The 20,022-nt window shown below is 48.4% G+C and overlaps 1 protein-coding gene across 1 annotated transcript in view; it reads right to left on the bottom strand.

The window, feature by feature from the left end:
- The window catches only part of LRP1 (LDL receptor related protein 1), a 1,472,234-nt gene that overhangs the window by 475,460 nt on the left and 976,752 nt on the right, over positions 1-20,022 (bottom strand). The window contains 2 exon segments of the mRNA XM_078688974.1: positions 968-1,087; positions 13,976-14,092. Of these exon segments, the coding sequence (XP_078545100.1) occupies positions 968-1,087; positions 13,976-14,092 (237 nt within the window).

Genomic DNA, 20,022 nt, shown 5'->3' with positions numbered 1-20,022 from the left:
CTTGAAATCGCAAACTCAAAATGCGAATCGCTAATAGCGATTCGCACATTGATATGTGTTCCCATTCATTCCTATGGGCCTTTAGGCCCATAGGAATGAATGGGGAGTTATTCCTTATTTGCGATTAGCAATTAGCTAATCGCAAATAAGGAAGCTGTAGGAATCGCAATAAATATTGCGATTTCTACTTGAATCCCGTTTTGCGAGTCTGTAATAGCGATTCCTTAATAATCGCTATTAGACTCGCAAAACATGCCGATGATGAATCTAGGTGATAGTGTGAAGAAATTTAAATAAGGCTGGTTAAAAGTAAAACCTCTGAAATTCCCCATAACAAGTGTAATTAGTATTAGGTGAATTAATTAGTGTGATTGGGTTATGTTATCTTGTTAACAGTGCACTGGAGGTGTTGTACATAATAAATATCTGATTAAACAATTATGTGTGGCATTGAGTAAATTATATATGTGTGGAATCAACAGCAGACCTGGAGCCCCACTTATGACAGTTTATTGAAGTGCGGTATCATATATGTTGTGATGGATATGACCAAGACACACTAACAAGCTTTGGGCCAACCCTATATAGAAACACATTTATTTAAGTACTTTGTATGGGTTGAGCATTGAAATAGCAGGTGTTATGCAGGTCAGAACAAAGGAGCGCTGCCAAGCCTATGCAAGTGGCCTAATACTCTAGTAGTGCGGTTGCGGAGGTCAAGACTGACTAGCATTGGCAGTGCTCTGGACAGGCAAAAAGCTGACATTTTTGTGGGCCAGGCAGGTCAAAATTAAGAACTAGTGGCAAAGGTGTGCATCCAACTAGCATTGGCAGAGCTATGCATGGGTTACCATCATGTAAAAGTAGATAATGCTACAGGATATGGTTTAGAAACACTGCCAAGTATGTGCATGAGCCTTAGTGGGGGACTTGAGAAGCAGAATAAAAAGTGAGAGTCTATACTTACGACATTCTTTCTCATCCTCTCCATCACCACAGTTGTCTTGCCCATTGCAGCGGAAGATGCCAGGGATACAGCGATGGACGTTCGTGCACTTGAACTGGCTTGGCAGGCAGACATGCGCTTCTGCGAATGACAACAAGAATGGTGGGAAAGACCGTCCCAAGCAATCAACAGGCCTTGTGATAATAAATTAGTTATATAACTGTGCTACTAAACACACAAGCTAAACCACCCATCAAACACCAAATCGGTCGATGTAAAGAGAATGGTTATTACCTGTAATCCTTACTCTCTTTCAGTGGAATCTCCTTCGAAATCATAAGGACTGAACAGTCCAGCCATCGTTCGGGGACTGCAGAGCAGTTCATTCAAAGTCACATCTACTTCGCCTTCCTTCGGAAGGGCCACGAAACATATGTGACAGAAGTTAACTTTTGCGCCCTTAAAATCAAGCTATATTCCCAGTCGTATATAATTACTTAAAATTTCGAAGGAAAAAAGGGTCATACCCTTAAAAGTCACTTTAGTAAAATGAAAAGTGACCATTTAAAAACATCCTTCACGAACACATTTTACTACCTTTTTACAGTAAGATAAGGAGTAATGAACAGCAATGTAGCCTGCCTAGGCTGCAGCATTTAAAAGATGCAAAAAGGAGACTAGGCCTTTAAGAGGCTCTTGACCTCCAGAGACCCATTATGACCTGCAGGTGTCAGTTTACTCAGTTCTTTTTGACAATCGATTCCAAACACTGGATGGCGGAATATGCACAGTTTGTGAATCTAGAAGACGTCTATGCTGCAAAACTAGGATTACAGCTAAGAAACCAATCCTCTTCTCTCACGGGATCACCATTGATAATCATATGCACTGAATAGATAAGCTAGATCATCCCCCAAAAATCCTACAAAGGAAGTGATAAAAAAGGAGAATATAATAATTAGACAAACAAATGTTTAAGAGATGCTTGCCCACGCTGAGCATCAGCCTACACATCTGAATCAATATAATAGTGTCTCTTAAAGGTGTGAACTAATCTCTAAGTTTCAGCTTTGCAAGTCTCAACAATTGGGATGTTACTACGTAAAGCAGCAGTAACTGATTTCCCTCTGGTGGAGTGGGCTCTGGGTCTACCAGAAAGAGTTTTGTTTGCTTTTTGATAACATAGGATTATGCAGGAGACTATCCATCAAGACAAGAATTGTTTAGAAGTGGCATATCATTTCTGCACAGAACCATAGTTGATAAAGAGTTGCTTTGATTTTCTTAAAGACTGTCGTATCTAGATAACATTTCAAAACCCTCCTAACATCCAGAGAATGGAGAGACCTCTGCAGCAAAAGAAGGTTCTCAAAGAATGTGGGCAAAGTACTAGTCTGAATGAAATGAAAATCTGAGACTACTTTAGGAAAGAATTAGGATATGTTCTCATCACTACCCTCTTGCTATGGAATACTGTATAAGGTTCATGTGAACAGAGAGCCTGTATCTCGCTAACTCTACAAGCTGAAGTTTTGGATACCAAGAAGGAAGCTTTCCAAGATGGGTGTTGGAGAGAAACCTTATGGATGGGTTCAAAGGGAGGACCCATAAGGAGCGAGAGGACAATGTATAACTTCCATGGATGAGAAGGTCTCCTTAAGCGGGGATATATTTTCTCAATGCCTTTAAGAAAATGTTTGACGGCAGTCATTCTGAAAAAGGAGTGATTGCTGCGAGATGCGCTCTAATTGAGAATTAAAATGTTGCTTTAGCGAGATGGAGGATATATGAAAGAATAGCCTCTTCCTGAAAAATAAGAGGACTGGATTTGTTCTGAGCACACCAGATGGAGAATCTCTTCCACATAAAGGCATAGGAAGTTCTAGTGGATGTTCTTTTGGCTTCTCTCACAACATCCATGCATTCTTCAGAGAGATTCAGGTGACAATATTGTATGAGTTCAGGAGCCATGCGGCCAAGTTAAACAAGTGAAGGTTGAAGGTTGGTATGTTGAATCTGGCATTCATACTTCTGAAGAAGATCTGGTCTCTAAAGAAGCCCACCTGAGGGGACATTCTGAGAGGTGAAGAAGAACCATGAACCACCACTGTCGAGGCCACCCCAGAGCAATGAGAATCATTCTGGCTTACGTGTGAGAACTTGATGATCACAGTCGGCATTAGGGGAACTGGAGGAAAGACGTACAGAAATTCACCTAGACAGTCTATCAATAGGGCATTCCCCAGTGTGCCTGGTTGAAAGACCCTCAAGGCGAAGATTGGGCATTTCTTGTTTGCTCTGCCTGCGAGAACATCTATTTGGGGGAAACCCCAATCAGAAAAAATGTTGTTAAGTACAGCATTGTTTAAAACCCATTTGTGATTTTCTTGAATGATTCTGCTAAGAGTGTCTACTAGAGCATTCTAGGTTCCCAGAAGATTGACAGCTGTGAACCCGAGATGCCTGGAAAAAGAGTCACTTCCATATTGTTTGTGCTTCTACGGACAAAGGTTTGGGCCTTGCCCCTCACTGCTTGTTCAGAAAATGCATGGTTGTTGTATTGCCAGTCTGAACAAGGACAAATTCTGTTCTGAACAATGAGAGGAAATCCTTCAGTGCTCAATGTACTGCTGTCCGTTCGTGAGGGATGATGTGGTAAAACTTCCTTCTGAGACCACAGGCCTTTAATCTGTAGATGGTCAATATGAGCACCCCAACCTGTCATGGAGGCATCCATTACTATGCTTGTACTGGGATGTCTTGGTGGAAATCCATCCCTTTGAGGAGATTCTCTGAGCGGCACCCCCATTTTAGTGATTGTTTTGCATGAGTGGTCAGCATCACTCTGTCTTCACATCTACCAGAGAGGTGAACCCATTGATCTTCCAGGCATTGCTGGAGAGGCTGTTTGAAGAGACATGCACGTGAGACCAGAAACATGTATGACACCATTGAACGCAGGAGGGAATAGACTTGCCTCAGTATTGGATGGGATGTTTTCTTCAGAGTGCAAAATTCTGAAGGATAAATTGTCTCTCTTCCGAAGGAAACACTTGTATGTATTGTGTCTATAACTGCACCTAGGTAATTCAGAGATTGAACGGATGTTGAGACAGATTTGTTATGATTCACTCGTAGACCTAATTGAGTGAGAGTTACAATGGTTAGATGATAATGTTGGCTTGCTTGCTAATGGGAAGATCCCTTGATGAACCAATTGTTCTGGTTGTGGATAGATGAAGATTTTCATTTTTCTGAGGTGGGGTGCTACACCACCATACATTTGGAGAAAGTTTGCTGTGCGGACTTGATGTTGAAGGGAAGGATCTTGTATTGGTGATGTTCTTTTCCTACAATGAACCTCAGAAATATTTGATGGTTTTTGACTATCAGGATGTGATAATAGGCATCTTGTAGGTTTATAGCCAGTCCCCTTGATGGAGTTAAGTTTAGATCTGATGAAGAGCCAACGTTCAGAATTTTACTTTGCCAATCCATTTGTGCGATTTCTTGAAGTCTAAAATGGGTCTATATGAATTTTAGGGTCCTTTCTTTTTCACCAGCAAATATTGGGAGTAAATTCCCATTCTTCTCCACCATGTATTTCTGTACGAGGATTGATACTTCTTTTCACAGTTTTTACAGCTGGTAAAAGGACGATTTTTTTGGTGGAATATATGTTGGTGGACTCTTGAATTTGAGACAGTACTGTATGCTCTACAATATTCAGAACCCATTTGTCAGTGGTTATTATTTGCTAATCTTGCAGGAAAGGTGTTATACTTCCCACTACCGGAGTAGGCAATGGGAGAGGGAGACGAGAGGACTCACTGTTTGCCACCCGTTATTTTAGTGGCTTGGTCAGTTGGTCGCTGTCAATATTCACCTCTTGACTGACTGCGCTGTTGTTGATGTCTATGCAGCTGAGATTATTGTTGTTGCTGCTGTCCTGTAGTCCAATAAGGATCTTAAACCATCTGGTGGAAAAAGTGGCAGTCATAGGGCCAATAGGAAGGTCTGCTATATATTTCGCCTTTACTCTAATCTGACAGATTGGAGAGTGTTAAACTCAAACTTCATTCTAGACATCTCACCATCAACATGTGAGCCAAATAAAGTGTTACCTGAAAAACGGAGGTTCAGAATCCGGAATTGGGCTTCTGGTTTCACACTTGTGAGTCTCAGCTAAGATGAACACAGAAGCGCTAGTCCCCAACAATAACCATGCGCTGCTAGAGTGGAGGATTCAGCTACAGTGCAGCTTGGTTTTACACCATTATTCCCTCATTAACAATTTCCTGAAAATCCGAATGCCTGTCTCTAGGAAGATCTTCTATGAACTGTTAAATGGAGTCGCAGAGAGAGCTGTTGGACTAGCAGCTTTCATTGAAAATGCAGAGGTTCTGCAGACCTGTCTGCTCAATGAATCCAAATCCTTACTTTCCTTATCAGGTAGTACTGTAAAATATTTCAAAAAAGAATGGAGGCAGCACCAAGTTCAAAGTCAATCAACGGAACCAAAGTTTGTTCAAAAAATATTTTTTCTTTTTATTTTCTTATTCTCAAAGTGCACAAGACAGCCAACGCGTTTCGCTCCCCAACCACGGGAGCTTCGTCAGGGCGATTGTAATGGGCGATTAGTCTTTCAGTGGTGCAGTCAAATTGACTCAAGAGAATCTGGCCAATGTAATGGAACAGATACTAGTACAAGTATTCCAAGACGGGAATAAAGATATCACGAAGTATGGAGGGCCGTCGGGTAGTTCACATAGATTTCTTAAACGGATTGTCCCAAGGGTATGTATTGATATCCTAAGTACACTAGACGTACAGCGACGTATGTGCAGTCCTTGATAAGCTGCCAATACACGTGCTACGAGAAAATATTCGGCACAGACGGCCCGCGGCGGATCCTCTCGAACTGATGTACTGTAAAATATGTGCTGTGGCATGAAGCTTTCGAGCTGCTCAAACAATGGCAGAGTCTGGTACTGGATCTGTGCATTGAAAAGATGGATCTTGATTCGAAGGCCTTTGTTTCTTTTGCAGGTGTGGTGGAGCAGCCTTTACAGCACCCAGAATCAGAAAAAGCTCCAGCGCTGGTTCTAAGAGACCTGGAACCAAAGTAAGTAGTGGTCTAGATGCAGACCTTTGATGAACTGCCTCAAGAATTACCAACATGGATGTAGTAGTAGTGGGTAAAACAATATTTATTTTGTTAGCATTCCTGATAAGTGCCTCCTTCTGTAACAATGGTAGAGACGATTCTAGCCACAGATTCCTTCACGTAGAATTATCACCAGGCGTGAGGCTGGATCCGGAAACTTTTTGCCACAGCATCCCTGCACGCCAGGGGCGGGGCAACATCACGCTGCTCCGCCCAGGCGCCGTCCGCGAGGTCACATAAGCCCCGCCCCGGCACGCCCACACCAGATTTCTTTGGATAACTTTTCCGCAGCACAACGCGGAACCACCAAATAAAAAACTGTGGGAGCATGGGAACAGTGTGCGAAAGAGCATACAAAAAGGAAACCCCATAGAAACAGTGCAACACCGCAGTGTCCAAGGGCAAAGAATAGAGGAAGAACAGAGCAGAGCCCTGAGCAGCCACCCAACCAACACATAGACAGCAATCCCCCACCTCTCCCCGGAGACAGGGAACCTGCGTAAAAGGTATATCACACCTAGCAGTCCTACAACCACCCCCTGAAACAAGGAAGGGGATACGGTTCCAACAGGTAGGAGTGACCAACCTCCACCCACCCCAGCCTAGAGGGCATCCACCCCTCACAAAACAAGGGCAAGGTGCGACCAGAGAGCCCCAACCCAGAGGTGGTAGAGGGGCCAGGCCCCTAACATCAAGAGGAAGGAAAGATGGGAGTTCAAGTTCAAGAATTTATATAGCGCACTACTCACCCAGAGGGTCTCAAGGCGCTTGGGGAGGGGGTTCATTATATATCGAATAGCCAGGTTTAGAGTTCTTTTCTGAAGGAGATGTGGTTTTGTGTAAGGCGGAGGTGAGTGGGGTGTGAGTTCCAGGTCTTGGCCGCCAAGTAGGAGAAGGATCTACCTCCCATGGTGGATCTTTGGATACTCGGAATTGCGGCGAGGGCTTGATTGGAGGATCTCAGTTGGCGGGTGGGTGTGTAGAAGGATAGTCGAGTGTTGAGGCATTCGGGCACTAGTTTGTAGAGGGCTTTGTGTGCGTGGGTGAGGAGACGGAACGTAATTCTCTTGTTGACGGGAAGCCAGTGGAGGTCTTTCAGGTGGCCGGTAATGTGATCTTGGCGAGGGATGTCTAAAATGAGTCTCGCTGATGCGTTTTGGATGCGTTGGAGTTTTTTTTGTAGTTTGGCTGTGATTCCGGCGTAGAGGGTGTTTCCGTAATCTAGTCGACTCGTGACCAGTGAGTGGGTGACAGTCTTTCTTGTCTCGGAGGGAATCCATCTTAAGATTTTTTTAAGCATACGAAGTACGTTGAAGCAGGAGGATGAGACGGCGTTGACTTGTCTGGTCATCGAGAGTGCGGAGTCTAGGATGAAGCCAAGGTTTCGTGCATGGTCTGTGGGTGTAGGTGCTGAGCCTAGAGCCGAGGGCCACCATGAGTTGTCCCAGGCAGAGGGGGATGATCCCAGGATGAGCACTTCCGTTTTGTCTGAGTTAAGTTTTAGGCGGCTGTTTTTCATCCAGATGACTACTTCTTTCATGCCTTCGTGAAGATTGGTTTTGGCGGTGTTAGGGTCTTTGGTGAGGGATAGGATCAGCTGGGTGTCGTCAGCGTAGGAGATGATAAGGTTGTGTTGACGCGCGATGGATGCGAGTGGGCTCATGTAGACGTTGAAGAGGGTGGGACTGAGTGATGATCCTTGTGGTACGCCACAGATGACTTCGGTGGCCTCTGATTTGAATGGGGGAAGTCGGACTCTCTGAGTTCTCCCAGCTAGGAACGAGATGATCCAGTCCAAGGCTTTTCCTTGTATGCCGATGTTGTTGAGGCGTTGTATGAGGGTGCGGTGACAGACAGTGTCGAAGGCGGCGGAGAGGTCTAGTAGAATGAGGGCCACTGTTTCTCCGTTGTCTAGTAGTGTTCGGATGTCGTCTGTGGCTGCGATGAGGGCGGTCTCGGTGCTGTGTTTGGCTCGAAAGCCGGATTGTGAGGAATCGAGGGAGTTGTTGGATTCGAGGAAGGTGGCGAGCTGACTATTGACGGCTTTCTCAGTGACTTTGGCAGGGAATGGGAGGAGTGAGATGGGGCGGTAGTTTTTAAGTTCGGTGGGGTCTGCTGTGGGTTTCTTCAGGAGGGCGCTGACTTCGGCGTGTTTCCAGCTTTCTGGGAAGGTAGCGGAGTTGAAGGAGCAATTGATGACATCACGGAGGTGGGGTGCGATGATGGAGTCAGCTTTGTTGAAGATGTGGTGGGGACAGGGGTCGGTTGGCGAACCAGAATGGATGGAGTTCATTAGGCGGATGGTGTCTTCAGTGGTGATTGGGTTCCAGGCGCTGAGGATGTTAGAGGGTGGTTTAAGTTCGGAGGGGGGTAAAGAGGATTGTTCGTTGGTGATGTTTTTGAAGCGGTTATGTATGTTGGCAATTTTGTTGTAGAAGAAGGAGGATAGCGAATCGCAGAGGTCTTGGGAGGGAGTGATGTCGTTTGAGGCTGCGGTGGGGTTGGTAAATTCTTTAACAATGTTGAATAGTTCCTTGCTGTTATTGGCGTTGTTGTCGAGTCGATTCTTGAATGCTGATTTCTTGGTGGATCGAATCAGTTGGTGGTGTTTGCGGGTGGCTGCCTTGAAGGTGGTCATGTTGTCGGTGGTTGGGTTTTTTCTCCATGTTTTCTCAAGAGTACGGCATAGCTTCTTGGATTTCTTAAGGTCATCGTTGAACCAGGGGGCCTTTTTGCTGTTCTGTTTGGTGTGATGGTTTTTTAAGGGTGCTAATTCGTCAGCGCTGTGAGTGATCCATTGTTTGAATTTTGTGGCAGCTTGGTTTGGGTCCGATGAGAGGGCGGGTGGGTTTTGGTTGAGCGATGTGAGGAGTTGGTCGGTGGTGATTTTGTTCCAGTTTCTTCGAGGGATAGGTTGTGGGGGGTTACGGGTCGAGGTGGTTTTGTAGCTGAAGTGAACACAACTGTGGTCCGTCCAATGGAGAGTTGTGGTGCGATCGAAGGAGATGTGTTTGCTGGAGGTGAAGATTGGGTCGAGCGTATGTCCGGCTATATGGGTGGGGGTGTCAACAAGTTGTTTGAGACCGAGATTGGCCAGGTTGTCAAGAAGGGTGGAGGTGTTGCAGTCGTTTTTCTTTTCCAAGTGAAAGTTGAGGTCTCCCAGTAGGATGTAGTTCTCGGAGGCGAGGGCATGTGGGCTGATGAAGTCTATGATGTCTTCGCTGAATTGTTTACGAGTTCCTGGAGGCCTGTAGATGAGGGTGCCTCTGAGTGTGGTTCTAGGGTCAGTGTGGATCTGGAAGTGGAGGTGTTCGGCGGATGTAAGATTGTCGTCGGAGCTGGTCGTGATGTTTGATGGTGTGGTTTTGATTGTTAGGGGAGGAAACCTCCCCTAACCTGGAGCCGCCATAGCAGCGGGGCATAGGAGCACCAGAAACGCCACCTTCCCAGAACCAAGAGGAGTGAAGAACAGCAACCAGACAGAGCCACCGTGAAGAGCAAAAGAAGGTACTCACAGAGGACAAGGTCCCCACCAGGAGGAGAGAACCAAACACCATCCCCGGGGTCCTCGCAGAGTGGGGAGGAAGGACGGGCCGTGAAAGGATCTGCAGCTAGAATCGTCTCTTCCAGATACATCGTTCCCGAAGGTAAGTAACTCGTACATCTGATAGAGACTACTAGCGGCAGATTCCTTCACGTAGAATAGACACCCTTGCAATACCCAGGGGGAAGGAGGGTCTGCGAAAGGGCCCCACCAGTCTGGACAGGACAGAAGGTCCACACAGGACCAGCCCCGTATACCAGGGAGGCAGCCTCATCTCTTCCAGACAAGAGGACCACCACAAGTCAAACACCAGCAGCCCCAGAGGGATGTAGGAGGAAGAGGAAGAGGGGAGGCCCATACACTCACAACAGAGGGACCAAGGACAAGGCCGGAGGGGCCGAAACACCCCATTCCGCCCCCAGGACAACCAAGCTTCCACCCAATGCCAGGACAAGCAGATGACAAGAAGAAGCTCAGAGGGTCCGAGGAACCAAGGAAGAGGCGAGCCCAATTAGAGGGAAGGCCACAGGCTAGCCAGAACGGCAGCTATAACCATAAGCGGCCAGAAGCATGAAGGACACTGAAGCATCCCAGCTCTCAGGACAAGGGCAGGAAGGAGAGGAATGGCCGGACCTACCACTATAAGGGCCGCACACAGAACCTCATGAAGCAATAGCAACATACAGAAACGCCATGGAGAACGGGCACCCAAAGGCAACCAGCACTCCGAAGCAGAGCATAGCTATATGACAGCTACCACTACCCCACATGAGGGAACGGTAAGTCCCAAAACACGGGAACCCTCTTGGGAAGAACTTCCGCAGCAGAGAAGTAAAAAGAAAAGCGCCATGGGAAAAAACAGCCCCACAGAAGGCTTGACATCGGCACAAAGAAAAACAGAAGGCCTAATCTCAGAGCCAAGTCTGTTTAACAAGTCCAGTAAAAACAAACACACAGGCAACAAAGGCCGTCCAGCAGCCAACAATGCCAAAGTCCTAGCAAGGAGGACTCAATGGCCAGCAAAAACCACCTACAGCAAGGGCATCCAAGGGCCCAAACCCAGCTCAGGTCAGCAGTAACTGAGGAGGGGGAGGAGGAGAAGGAAGGAGGAGGAGGAGAATAAGGTGGTGGAGGAGGAGTTGAAGGAGGAGGAGGAGGACGGAGCCCCACCAAGAACCTCTGGATGGCAGAGTCAGCCAGAGCATGGAACAACAGGCTGCCATCAAACGGAAGATCAATGAGTCGCTCCCGAATATTCTCAGGGAGCACGCCGTCCCGAAGCCAAGCATGGCGAAGGAGGGCGACTGAGGAAGTCATAGCCCTGCCCAACACCTCCGAGATGTCCAGAGCGGAGCGGAGAATAAACGCCGCTAGCTCACCGGCCATCCAAAGCATGATGTCGTAAGTCCACCTGAACAGTCTCCTGGTAAGCCGCGGAACCCAGAGACTCAGCGAGTCCCACAGACAAGAGGTGGCCCTCGTCAATACACACCAGGTGTTAAGGGCCCGCAGGGCCGCGCTGGTCGAGGCGAACATGTTGGGCCCCCAAGAGTCCAGCTAGTGGGCCTCCCAGGACGGCAGAGTCAACAGGGGCATTAGGGAGGGAAAAGCAGTCCTCAAAAGAAGAATGGCAGCAGAGGGGTGGAGGGAGAGGCACGCCGGGTCACGTGGCGCCCGGAGGGGGACGAGGAGTCCCCACCCCGGCCCAGAGCGGGACGAGGAGAGGACACCGACCCTTGCAGCGCTGCCCGAAGCATACACCGGCACCTGGACGGCCTCAGCTCAACCTTGGACGAGGCCTTCACCTGCCCAGAGGGTCAACCGGGGCTCAGGGATGCGACCTCCCGCGACACCACAGAGACTCCCGCGCAAGTTTGCGGCGAGGCAGAGGCGCCGTGGCGTGAAGGAGGGACCCTAGAGGGGCCGCACCCCAACAGCACCACATCCTCCAAGCCTGGGTCCGAACTAGTCGGTGCCAGAGCCGCTGGCGGCGCCGCGGAGGACCCCGCGCAAGGCAAGGGATCCGTTGGCACCCCCGGAGGGGAAGGAGGAGGAGACGCCAGCGAGGCCCGCAAAGCTGCCGCGTATGTCCCCATCTGGACTCTCGACGCCCACACACCGGGAAATGGTGGATAGGAGGACGACACGCAGGGCCACATCACCCGCGGAGATTCCACACCCCGGAAAGCCGAACACCAGCCCCCGGGGACAAACTGAGACACTTACCCACCGGGGAGCGACGCTTTCGCAACATCGGAGAAGGACGACCACCACGGCCGTATCTAAAGCCGTCTGCCGAATCTGATCGAGGGCGACCTGGAGAGACACGCCGATAGAAGTTTCATGCGTAGCTCTCGCCACGACTCCGGCTTCAACTGTTGACACGCCTCACAGTCAGTGGTGCCGTGATCCTCCCCCAAACACCACATACAAATAAGATGAGGGTCCGTCGCCGACATAAGACGCCCACACGACGTGCAATTTTTGAAGCCCGAAGGCATTCGCACACTGTTCCACCAGATAAAAGACAATTGGTGAAGAAAAAAGGCCCCAAAACAGGCCCTCAGCAAGACCGGATCCGCGTTGCACGCGGAAAAGGGAAAAAAACCTGATGTGGGCGCACCGGGGCGGGGCTTATGTGACCTCGCTGATGTCATGTGCGCGGACGGCGCCTGGGAGGAGTCGCGTGATGTCACCCCGCCCCCGGAGCGCAGGGATGCTGTGGCAAAAAGTTTCCGGATCCAGCCTCACGCCTGGGGATAATTCTACGTGAAGGAATTTGCGGCTAGTAGTCTCTATCAGATATCATCTATAGGAGGTATTCTCTGTGGAGGAGAATTTGTTAAGGTAGGTGAATACAATTCTGAGGAAGATGTTGTATGACCAGATTTAGATGATCTTGGCTTAGATGTAGAGTATCTTTTCAATCTTTAGAGCGCGTGCCTGCGAGACCTTGAAGAATGAGGAGAATGGGATCTTGATCTTGACTCTGACCTATAGCTATGATGTCTGGTGTAACAGGAGCAAAATCTGTTGCCTTGATGGAGGTACCACTGGTACAGGAGAATGTGATGACTTAGACGGAGTGACTAGCACTTTTGGCAGTGGAGGTACTGCTGGAATTGCTGGTTGAGAAGTTTGAGGTGGAGGAGAGTGCTGTGGAGGAGGAGTGGATTCCGTTGGAACTCGAGCCGGTGTTGACAAATTCGCAAAAGCCACTGGAGAGGTCGTCCTAGATGGTGAATAGGTCTGCGAGTACTCTGAATCAGACTCTCAAGGAAGTGTGTACACTTTCATCCACGAAAGCCACTCCGCTGTCTTGGTCAGTGAGGTTGAATGAGGTCTTGACGTTGAGCCATGTCTCGCCATCAAAGTTCTCGACGTTAATGGTGCTCTGCTCCTGGGACGTCGAAAATGTTCTCAATGTCGAACTAGCCCTTGATGGTAAACAAGTAGGAGCTGTACGTCTTCTTGACGTCAATGTCCTCCACATCGAACGAGAACATCGTTTTTCAGCAAATCTTCACTTTTTGGATCTCCCTCTGTGGGAGTTCTCAGAGCGAGACATACAGGCAATGGTAGAGGGTACAGTATATCCTAGCCTTTAAGTATCTCCAGCCAAGGAATCTCATCTTTTGCGGTGCTCCACTTGGCCATAGAGGCAAATCCTCTCTCTCTTTCAAAGTACACCTGGAGTGGGTCTTTCAGCAGTGAAATGTCTTGGGGTCATGAGAGTCTGGTAAACATGAGATACAGATCCTGTGCGGGTCTGTTTTTTTATTGAGGAAAAAAACATAAAAAGGCAGATCTCTGCTCCAGGATCCTGTCAGCCGGAGCCATAAAAAAGAAGCTGAGTAAACTGCCACTCGTAGGGCATGATAAAACATTGGCAGCCAAGAGGCTCTTAAAGGCACAGTGTCCTTTTTGCAACATTTCAATGCTGCAGCCTATGCAGGCTACATTCTTACTTATCTTTATTTACAAAGAAGTAAAAAAGTGTACGTGAAGGATGCTTTTGAAAGGTCACTTTTCATTTTATTATAGTGACTTTTAAAGGTATGATCTTTTTTCCTTCTAAATGCTTAAAGTAATTCATTATGATTGGCAATATAGCCTGTTTTAAGGCCTTGAAGTTCAACATGTCTGTCAGATATGTTTTCGGGCCTTTCTGAAGTAAGGCACGGTACATGTGACTTTGAATGAACCGCTCTGGGGTCCCTGTACGTAGGTGGAACTGTTCAGTGCTTATGGATATCAATGGTGATCCCCTGAGACACACCCATTGTTCCCCAACCAACTTACAGGCCCCCAAACTCACCACAGTTTAATTCATCAGAGCTGTCCTGACAGTCGTTGTCTCCATCGCAGATAAAAGCTGGGTTAGTGCAGATGCCTGTTGAGCACTGAAACTGTCCTGGTCGGCACTTAAATTCAGCTATAGCGAAAGAGAAAGAGAATAACAGAGTTATGAGCTCGAAATGCCTGCTAACATGTTAAATAGAGCTTAAAATTCCTGCGTCACGTATGTTAAATAAGAAGCATTACAATTATTTCAATACACTGGTGGTAATTTGTAGACACTAAAGGTAACTACATCCACCCTGCTGTCACTCTTTGAAGAATTAGTGTGAGAATGATCATAAGAGTTAGCATCTCAGTTTATTTCTTCACACGCATTTAACACCCATGTCATAATACCCCATCTCACTCTCCTAATTATAGAGAAGTTGTAACTTTTATGGGTTTGGCAAAGAAGCACACATTAGGCAGTTCTGTTTTTCCTAATATCTGACCACACAGGGCAGTGCTGTTATTTCCTAATCCTAGGTAAACTATAATCCAGACATTATAATTTCCAATCAAGGATTACTGTGGACATCATACTCAGGCTCCACCCATGTTAATGCCCACCTACAGTAGGAAAAGTCATTTTTTATTACAACACCTTTGGACCCAACCATTAGATGGCGGGAATATACACACTATGTACTTCTAGAAGAGACTGCATGGCACAGCACCGTGAGATTATCATTTTCTACTATGGATCAGTAGTGAGCTAAGGCCAAATAGGAGAGATTTCAGGATGCTACTGAATAGCTGACAATATTATAGTTTTCTCTAGTGCACGTATGTAGGAAAGTGCCTCTGTCATGGTCACCTCCACTTTTTGCCACGCGTATTGATGTTTTTCGACTGATGTGCACTGGGTTTCTGCTAACTACATGTTCATTGTTAACACATTGGCAAGGCTATAAGAACCTCTGTAAGTCTCTAGTATTTGGTACCCCTGGTGCCTAGGGCATGGGTACTAAAGACGGTCCCCAAGGGCTGCAGCATGTATTATGCCACACACAAGCCATGCAGACTGCCATTACAGTCTGCGTGAAATGGTGCAAACCATTGTGAAAACACAGCAAGGAACACACACCCTGTGTATTATGACCACAGGCACTGCATGCAATATATGCAAGTCACCCCTACCGTAGGGCAAAGAGCTGTAAGGCAGGGTGCATTATATTACATGTACATTTGAGGACATATCTGCATGAGCAGATATGACCCTGCGATGTCTAGTACAATTACTAGATATTACAAGTGATCAGGGAAGCCATCTTAAGGATATGTACATGGCATTGGTCATAACGAGTTCCCCAGCAAGATGATGTTTTTACTGAAGCCAATTGAAGGGAGCTGCCTCTGTACATACTATACCAATAAGGTATAGTGTGGACAGAGTCCAGTGAGTCCCAAAAGGCACAGCAGAGGTTAAAGTAGATAATACCTTACTCTCCGTTTAGTTGTAGCTGTGATGAGCAGTTAGGCTTATCAGAGGGTAGTGTGAATGCATTCGGTGAACATACTCTAACAAGGCAGGAACACACACTCAATGACTGACTGGAGGCCAATGCTTGTAGAAAAGGAAAATGCTACTTACCAGTATGCATCCGTTCTTGGCATGTAGAGCTGCAGCATAAATCACCACCTAGTGTTGGGCCCGGATGTCTGCAGTTGTTTTTGTCCTGAAAAGTCTTTGGAACTAAGTCACGGGATAGGTGACTCCTCCTTTGGACAATAGTGCGCATAGGCATCGGCTCCATCCTTAGATTGTTTTTTGCCAGCAGGGAAATTATGGAGTTTGTAATAAACAGGAAGGATGCTCATGTAAGCTGTATCTAATTAAGATAATACTGGAACAGATAAAGGTTGCCGGGGAGGTGGGTGGGCATGTGTAAATCTGCAGCTCTACATGCCAAGAACAGATGCATACTGGTAAGTAGCATTTTCCGTTCGAGGCATATGAGCTACAGATTACACACTGTGCATAGATTGCATAGCAGTACCCACTCTTCGCGGCAACGACCCGTATCTATTGCAGTAGTTTGAAACAGTGTTTTGAGTACAGCTTGGCCCACAGTAGCTTGTTGTTTGGTTTGCACATCTGCACAATAGTGTTTTGTGAATATGTGCGGTGTAGACCATGTGGCTGCTTTGCATACGTCATCTAGGGGAATTTTCCCAAAAATGCTATTGAAGCCCCTATCTTTCTAGTAGAGTGGGCTTTAAAAGGAATAGATAATGTACGTTTAGCTTTGTGGTAGCAAATTTGTATACATTTGACAATCCACCTAGCTATCCCCGATTTTGATATGGGGTTACCTTTGTGTGGTGGTGAGAAAGACACAAAAAGTAGTTTACTTTTACAAAAGGATTGTGTTCTTTCAATGTAGTAAAGCAATGCTCTTTTGGCATCTAAAGTATTAAGAGCTCTTTCTGCGACTGTGGCTGTGAAAAGAATACTGGCAACTCTACAGATTGATTGAGTTGGAAGGGTGAAATGACTTTTGGAAGGAATTTAGGATTGGTATGGAGAACAACCTAATTATGATGCATTTGCAGAAAAGGTTCTTGAATGGTTAATGCTTGTAGCTCACTAACTCTTCTTAGAGAAGAAATAGCAACTAGGAAAGCAACTTTCCAGGTTAAGAATTGCAACTCACATTTATATAAAGGTTAAAATGGTAGTTCAATTAACCGTGTGAGAACAATGTTTAAATTCCACACAGGTGAAGGTGGTGCTCTGGGAGGAATTATTCTTTTGAGGCCCTCCATAAAACCTTTATGGCAGGTACTCTAAAGAGTGATATATGTGGTCTATTTTGTAGGTATGCTGCAATGGCAGCAAGATGCAGTCTAATAGATGTGTACGCTAGGTTACATCTTTGGAGGTGTAATAAGTATCCTATGATGTGTTGAATAGACACATCTAGAGGATTGATGGCATTGTTGAACAAGTTACTTACCTTCGGTAACGATATATCTGTAAGAAACAGTAGTTAGTATTAGATTCCTTACCTTAGAATATCCCCAGGCGTCAGTCTGGATCCGGAAACTTTTGCGTAGCAGTACCCCTGCGCGTCGGTAGGCGTCGTCTGCAGGCGTCCCCTGCGGCTCCGCGTCGTCGGCGTCGTGCGCCGTGATGACGTCGCTGGAGTATATAGACGCCGCCTCCGCGCGCTGACGTCAGTTCTTTGCACACAGCTTTTCCGCGCCAGAACACGCAGAGCCATGTGAGAACCAACACTGGTGCCATTTGAAACTAGGGCCCTGAAAGGGATGTCCCTAACCCTAGGTATCAGTTCGCAGAACGGGGAGGATGGGCGGGGCGGTAAGGAATCTAATACTAACTACTGTTTCTTACAGATATATCGTTACCGAAGGTAAGTAACTTGTTCATCTGAAAGAAACAGGTTAGTATTAGATTCCTTACCTTAGAATAGATACCCCAGCAATACCAACCCCGGTGGTGGGTCTGCGAACCAATACAACCTACACCAGAAAGTCCTGGAGGACCGAACGGCCAAAGAAGCCATCCCTCCGGACTTGACTGTCCAGGCAGTAGTGCCTCGCAAAGGTGTGCAGCGAGGCCCACGTGGCCGCCTGGCAAATGTCCTGCAAAGGGACTCCCCGGCCCAGGGCAGTAGTAGCCGCCGTGGCCCGAGTGGAATGGGCCCTCAGCCCAACAGGAGGCTCCTTCCGAGCCAAAGAGTAGCATGCTTTGATGCACAGGACGACCCACCGAGAGATGGTCCGTTTCTGTACCGCCCTTCCCTTCTTCTCACCCACGTAGCCAACAACAGTTGGTCATCCACCCGGAACTGGCGTGTGCGATCCATATAGAATGAAAGCGCACGTTTTGGGTCCAGACGATGGAGCCGCTCTTCATCCTTTGAAGGATGCGGAGGCGGGAAGAAGGAGGGCAAGGTGATGGACTGCCCAATGTGAAAAGCAGAGACTACCTTGGGCAGGAAAGAAGGTCTGGTCCGAAGAACCACCTTATCAGGATGAACAGACAAGAAAGGAGGTTGAACAGAAAGAGCCTGGAGCTCACTCACTCTCCTGGCAGAGGTGATGGCTACCAGGAAGGCCGTCTTTAAGGTGAGAAGACGGAGAGGACAGGAATGAAGGGGCTCAAAGGGAGCGCACATCAGGAAAGTCAAAACCAGGTTCAAGTCCCACTGAGGCATCACGAACGGAGCTGGAGGATACATGTGCGTGATGCCCTTTAAGAATCTTAACACAATAGGGGACTTGAACAAAGATGGCTGATCAGGTAGCCTCAAGAAGGCGGAAAGGGCAGAAAGATAGCCCTTGATAGTGCCCAGAGCAGAGCCCTGCTGGGCAAGGGAAAGGAGGAAGAGGAGAACCTCAGATAGAGGGGCAGAAAGGGGATCCACAGCCTTCGCTGTGCACCATGCCACAAATCTGTTCCACCGGCAGGCGTATACCGACTTTGTGGAGGGACGCCTGGCTGCCAGAATGACATCACAGACTTCAGGAGGCAAGTCAAATGGCCTCAACTGTCGCCGCTCAATCTCCACGCATGGAGGTGGAGACTGGACAGGTTCGGGTGGAGGACCGTCCCCTGCTGCTGCGACAGAAGGTCCTCCTGAAGGGGCAGGCGGATCGAGGGACCGACTGTCATGCTGAGTAGCTCGGGATACCAGTACCTTCGAGCCCAGTCCGGAGCCACAAGGATAACTTGGGCCCGGTCGCGCCTGATCTTCTTCAGCACTCTGGGCAGAAGTGGTATAGGCGGAAAGGCGTACAACAGACCGCAACTCCACTCGCGCCGAAAGGCGTCGCCGAGCGAGTGCCGTCTTGGAAACTCCAACGCGCAGAACTGATGACATTGCGCGTTCTCTTCTGTGGCGAATAGATCTAACCAAGGCTCTCCCCATTGCTGAAAGAGGCCTCTCGCCACATCCGAGTTCAGACGCCATTCGTGATCCACCGAGCACCGACGGCTGAGTTCGTCCGCCCTGGCGTTCAGAGAACCTGCCAGGTGTTGAACCGTCAGAGTCACGCCCTGACGTTCCAGCCATTGCCAGAGGCGCAGAGCCTCTTGGCAAAGGGTCCACGACCCCACACCGCCCTGTTTGTTGCAGTACCACATGGCGGTGGTGTTGTCCGTGAACACCTGCACTACACTCCCGTTGACAAAGGGGAGGAATGCCTTCAGTGCCAGGCGAATCGCCCGCAGCTCCAACATGTTGATATGGAGCCGGGACTCCGCCGGAGACCAGAGGCCTCTGATCTCCGCCTCTCCCAAGTGGCCACCCCAGCCTTGGAGGGACGCGTCCGTCACAACCACGTGCTCCGGCTGGGGAAGTGAGAGGGATCTGCCCCTGACCCAATCGCGGTCTGTAAGCCACCACTGCAACTGTCTCGCAGTGCCCTCCGAGATCAGGACATGGTCGGATAGGTTGCCCTGATGCTGGGCCCACTGAAACTTCAGGTCCCACTGCAGAGCCCGCATCCGCCATCTGGCGTGATGCACCAGAAGGATGCAGGAGGCCATCAGCCCCAGAAGCCGCAGCGTCAACCTGACCGAAACCCGGGATAACGGCTGAAAGATGGGAATCAGAGCCTGAATATCCCGGACCCGCCGTTCCGGGGGATAAACCCGAAACTGCGCCGAGTCGAGAACCGCTCCGATGAAAAGGAGCTTTTGAGAGGGACACAGGTGTGATTTCGGCACATTGATGGAAAACCCCAACTCGTGCAGGAGGTCTGCCGTCATCTGAAGGTGGTGGACGACTGTCTGGGGCGAGCCCGCCTTCAACAGCCAGTCGTCGAGGTAGGGGAAGACTGAAACCCCTAACCGGCGCAGATGAGCTGCGACCACCGCCATCACTTTCGTGAACACCCGTGGGGCGCTGGTAAGGCCGAATGGGAGCACGATAAACTGAAAATGCTCGTGGCCTACCGTGAACCGCAGGTAACGCCGGTGGGCCGGCAGGACGGGGATGTGAAAGTACGCATCCTGCAAGTCCAACGCTACCATCCAGTCTTGTGGGTCTAGAG

Source organism: Lissotriton helveticus, chromosome 1_1 (genome assembly GCF_964261635.1).
Source record: "Lissotriton helveticus chromosome 1_1, aLisHel1.1, whole genome shotgun sequence".
Taxonomy (NCBI): Eukaryota; Metazoa; Chordata; class Amphibia; order Caudata; family Salamandridae; genus Lissotriton; species Lissotriton helveticus.
The sequence above is the reverse complement of the archived record's forward strand: the minus strand, read 5'-3'. Positions and strand labels throughout refer to the sequence as shown.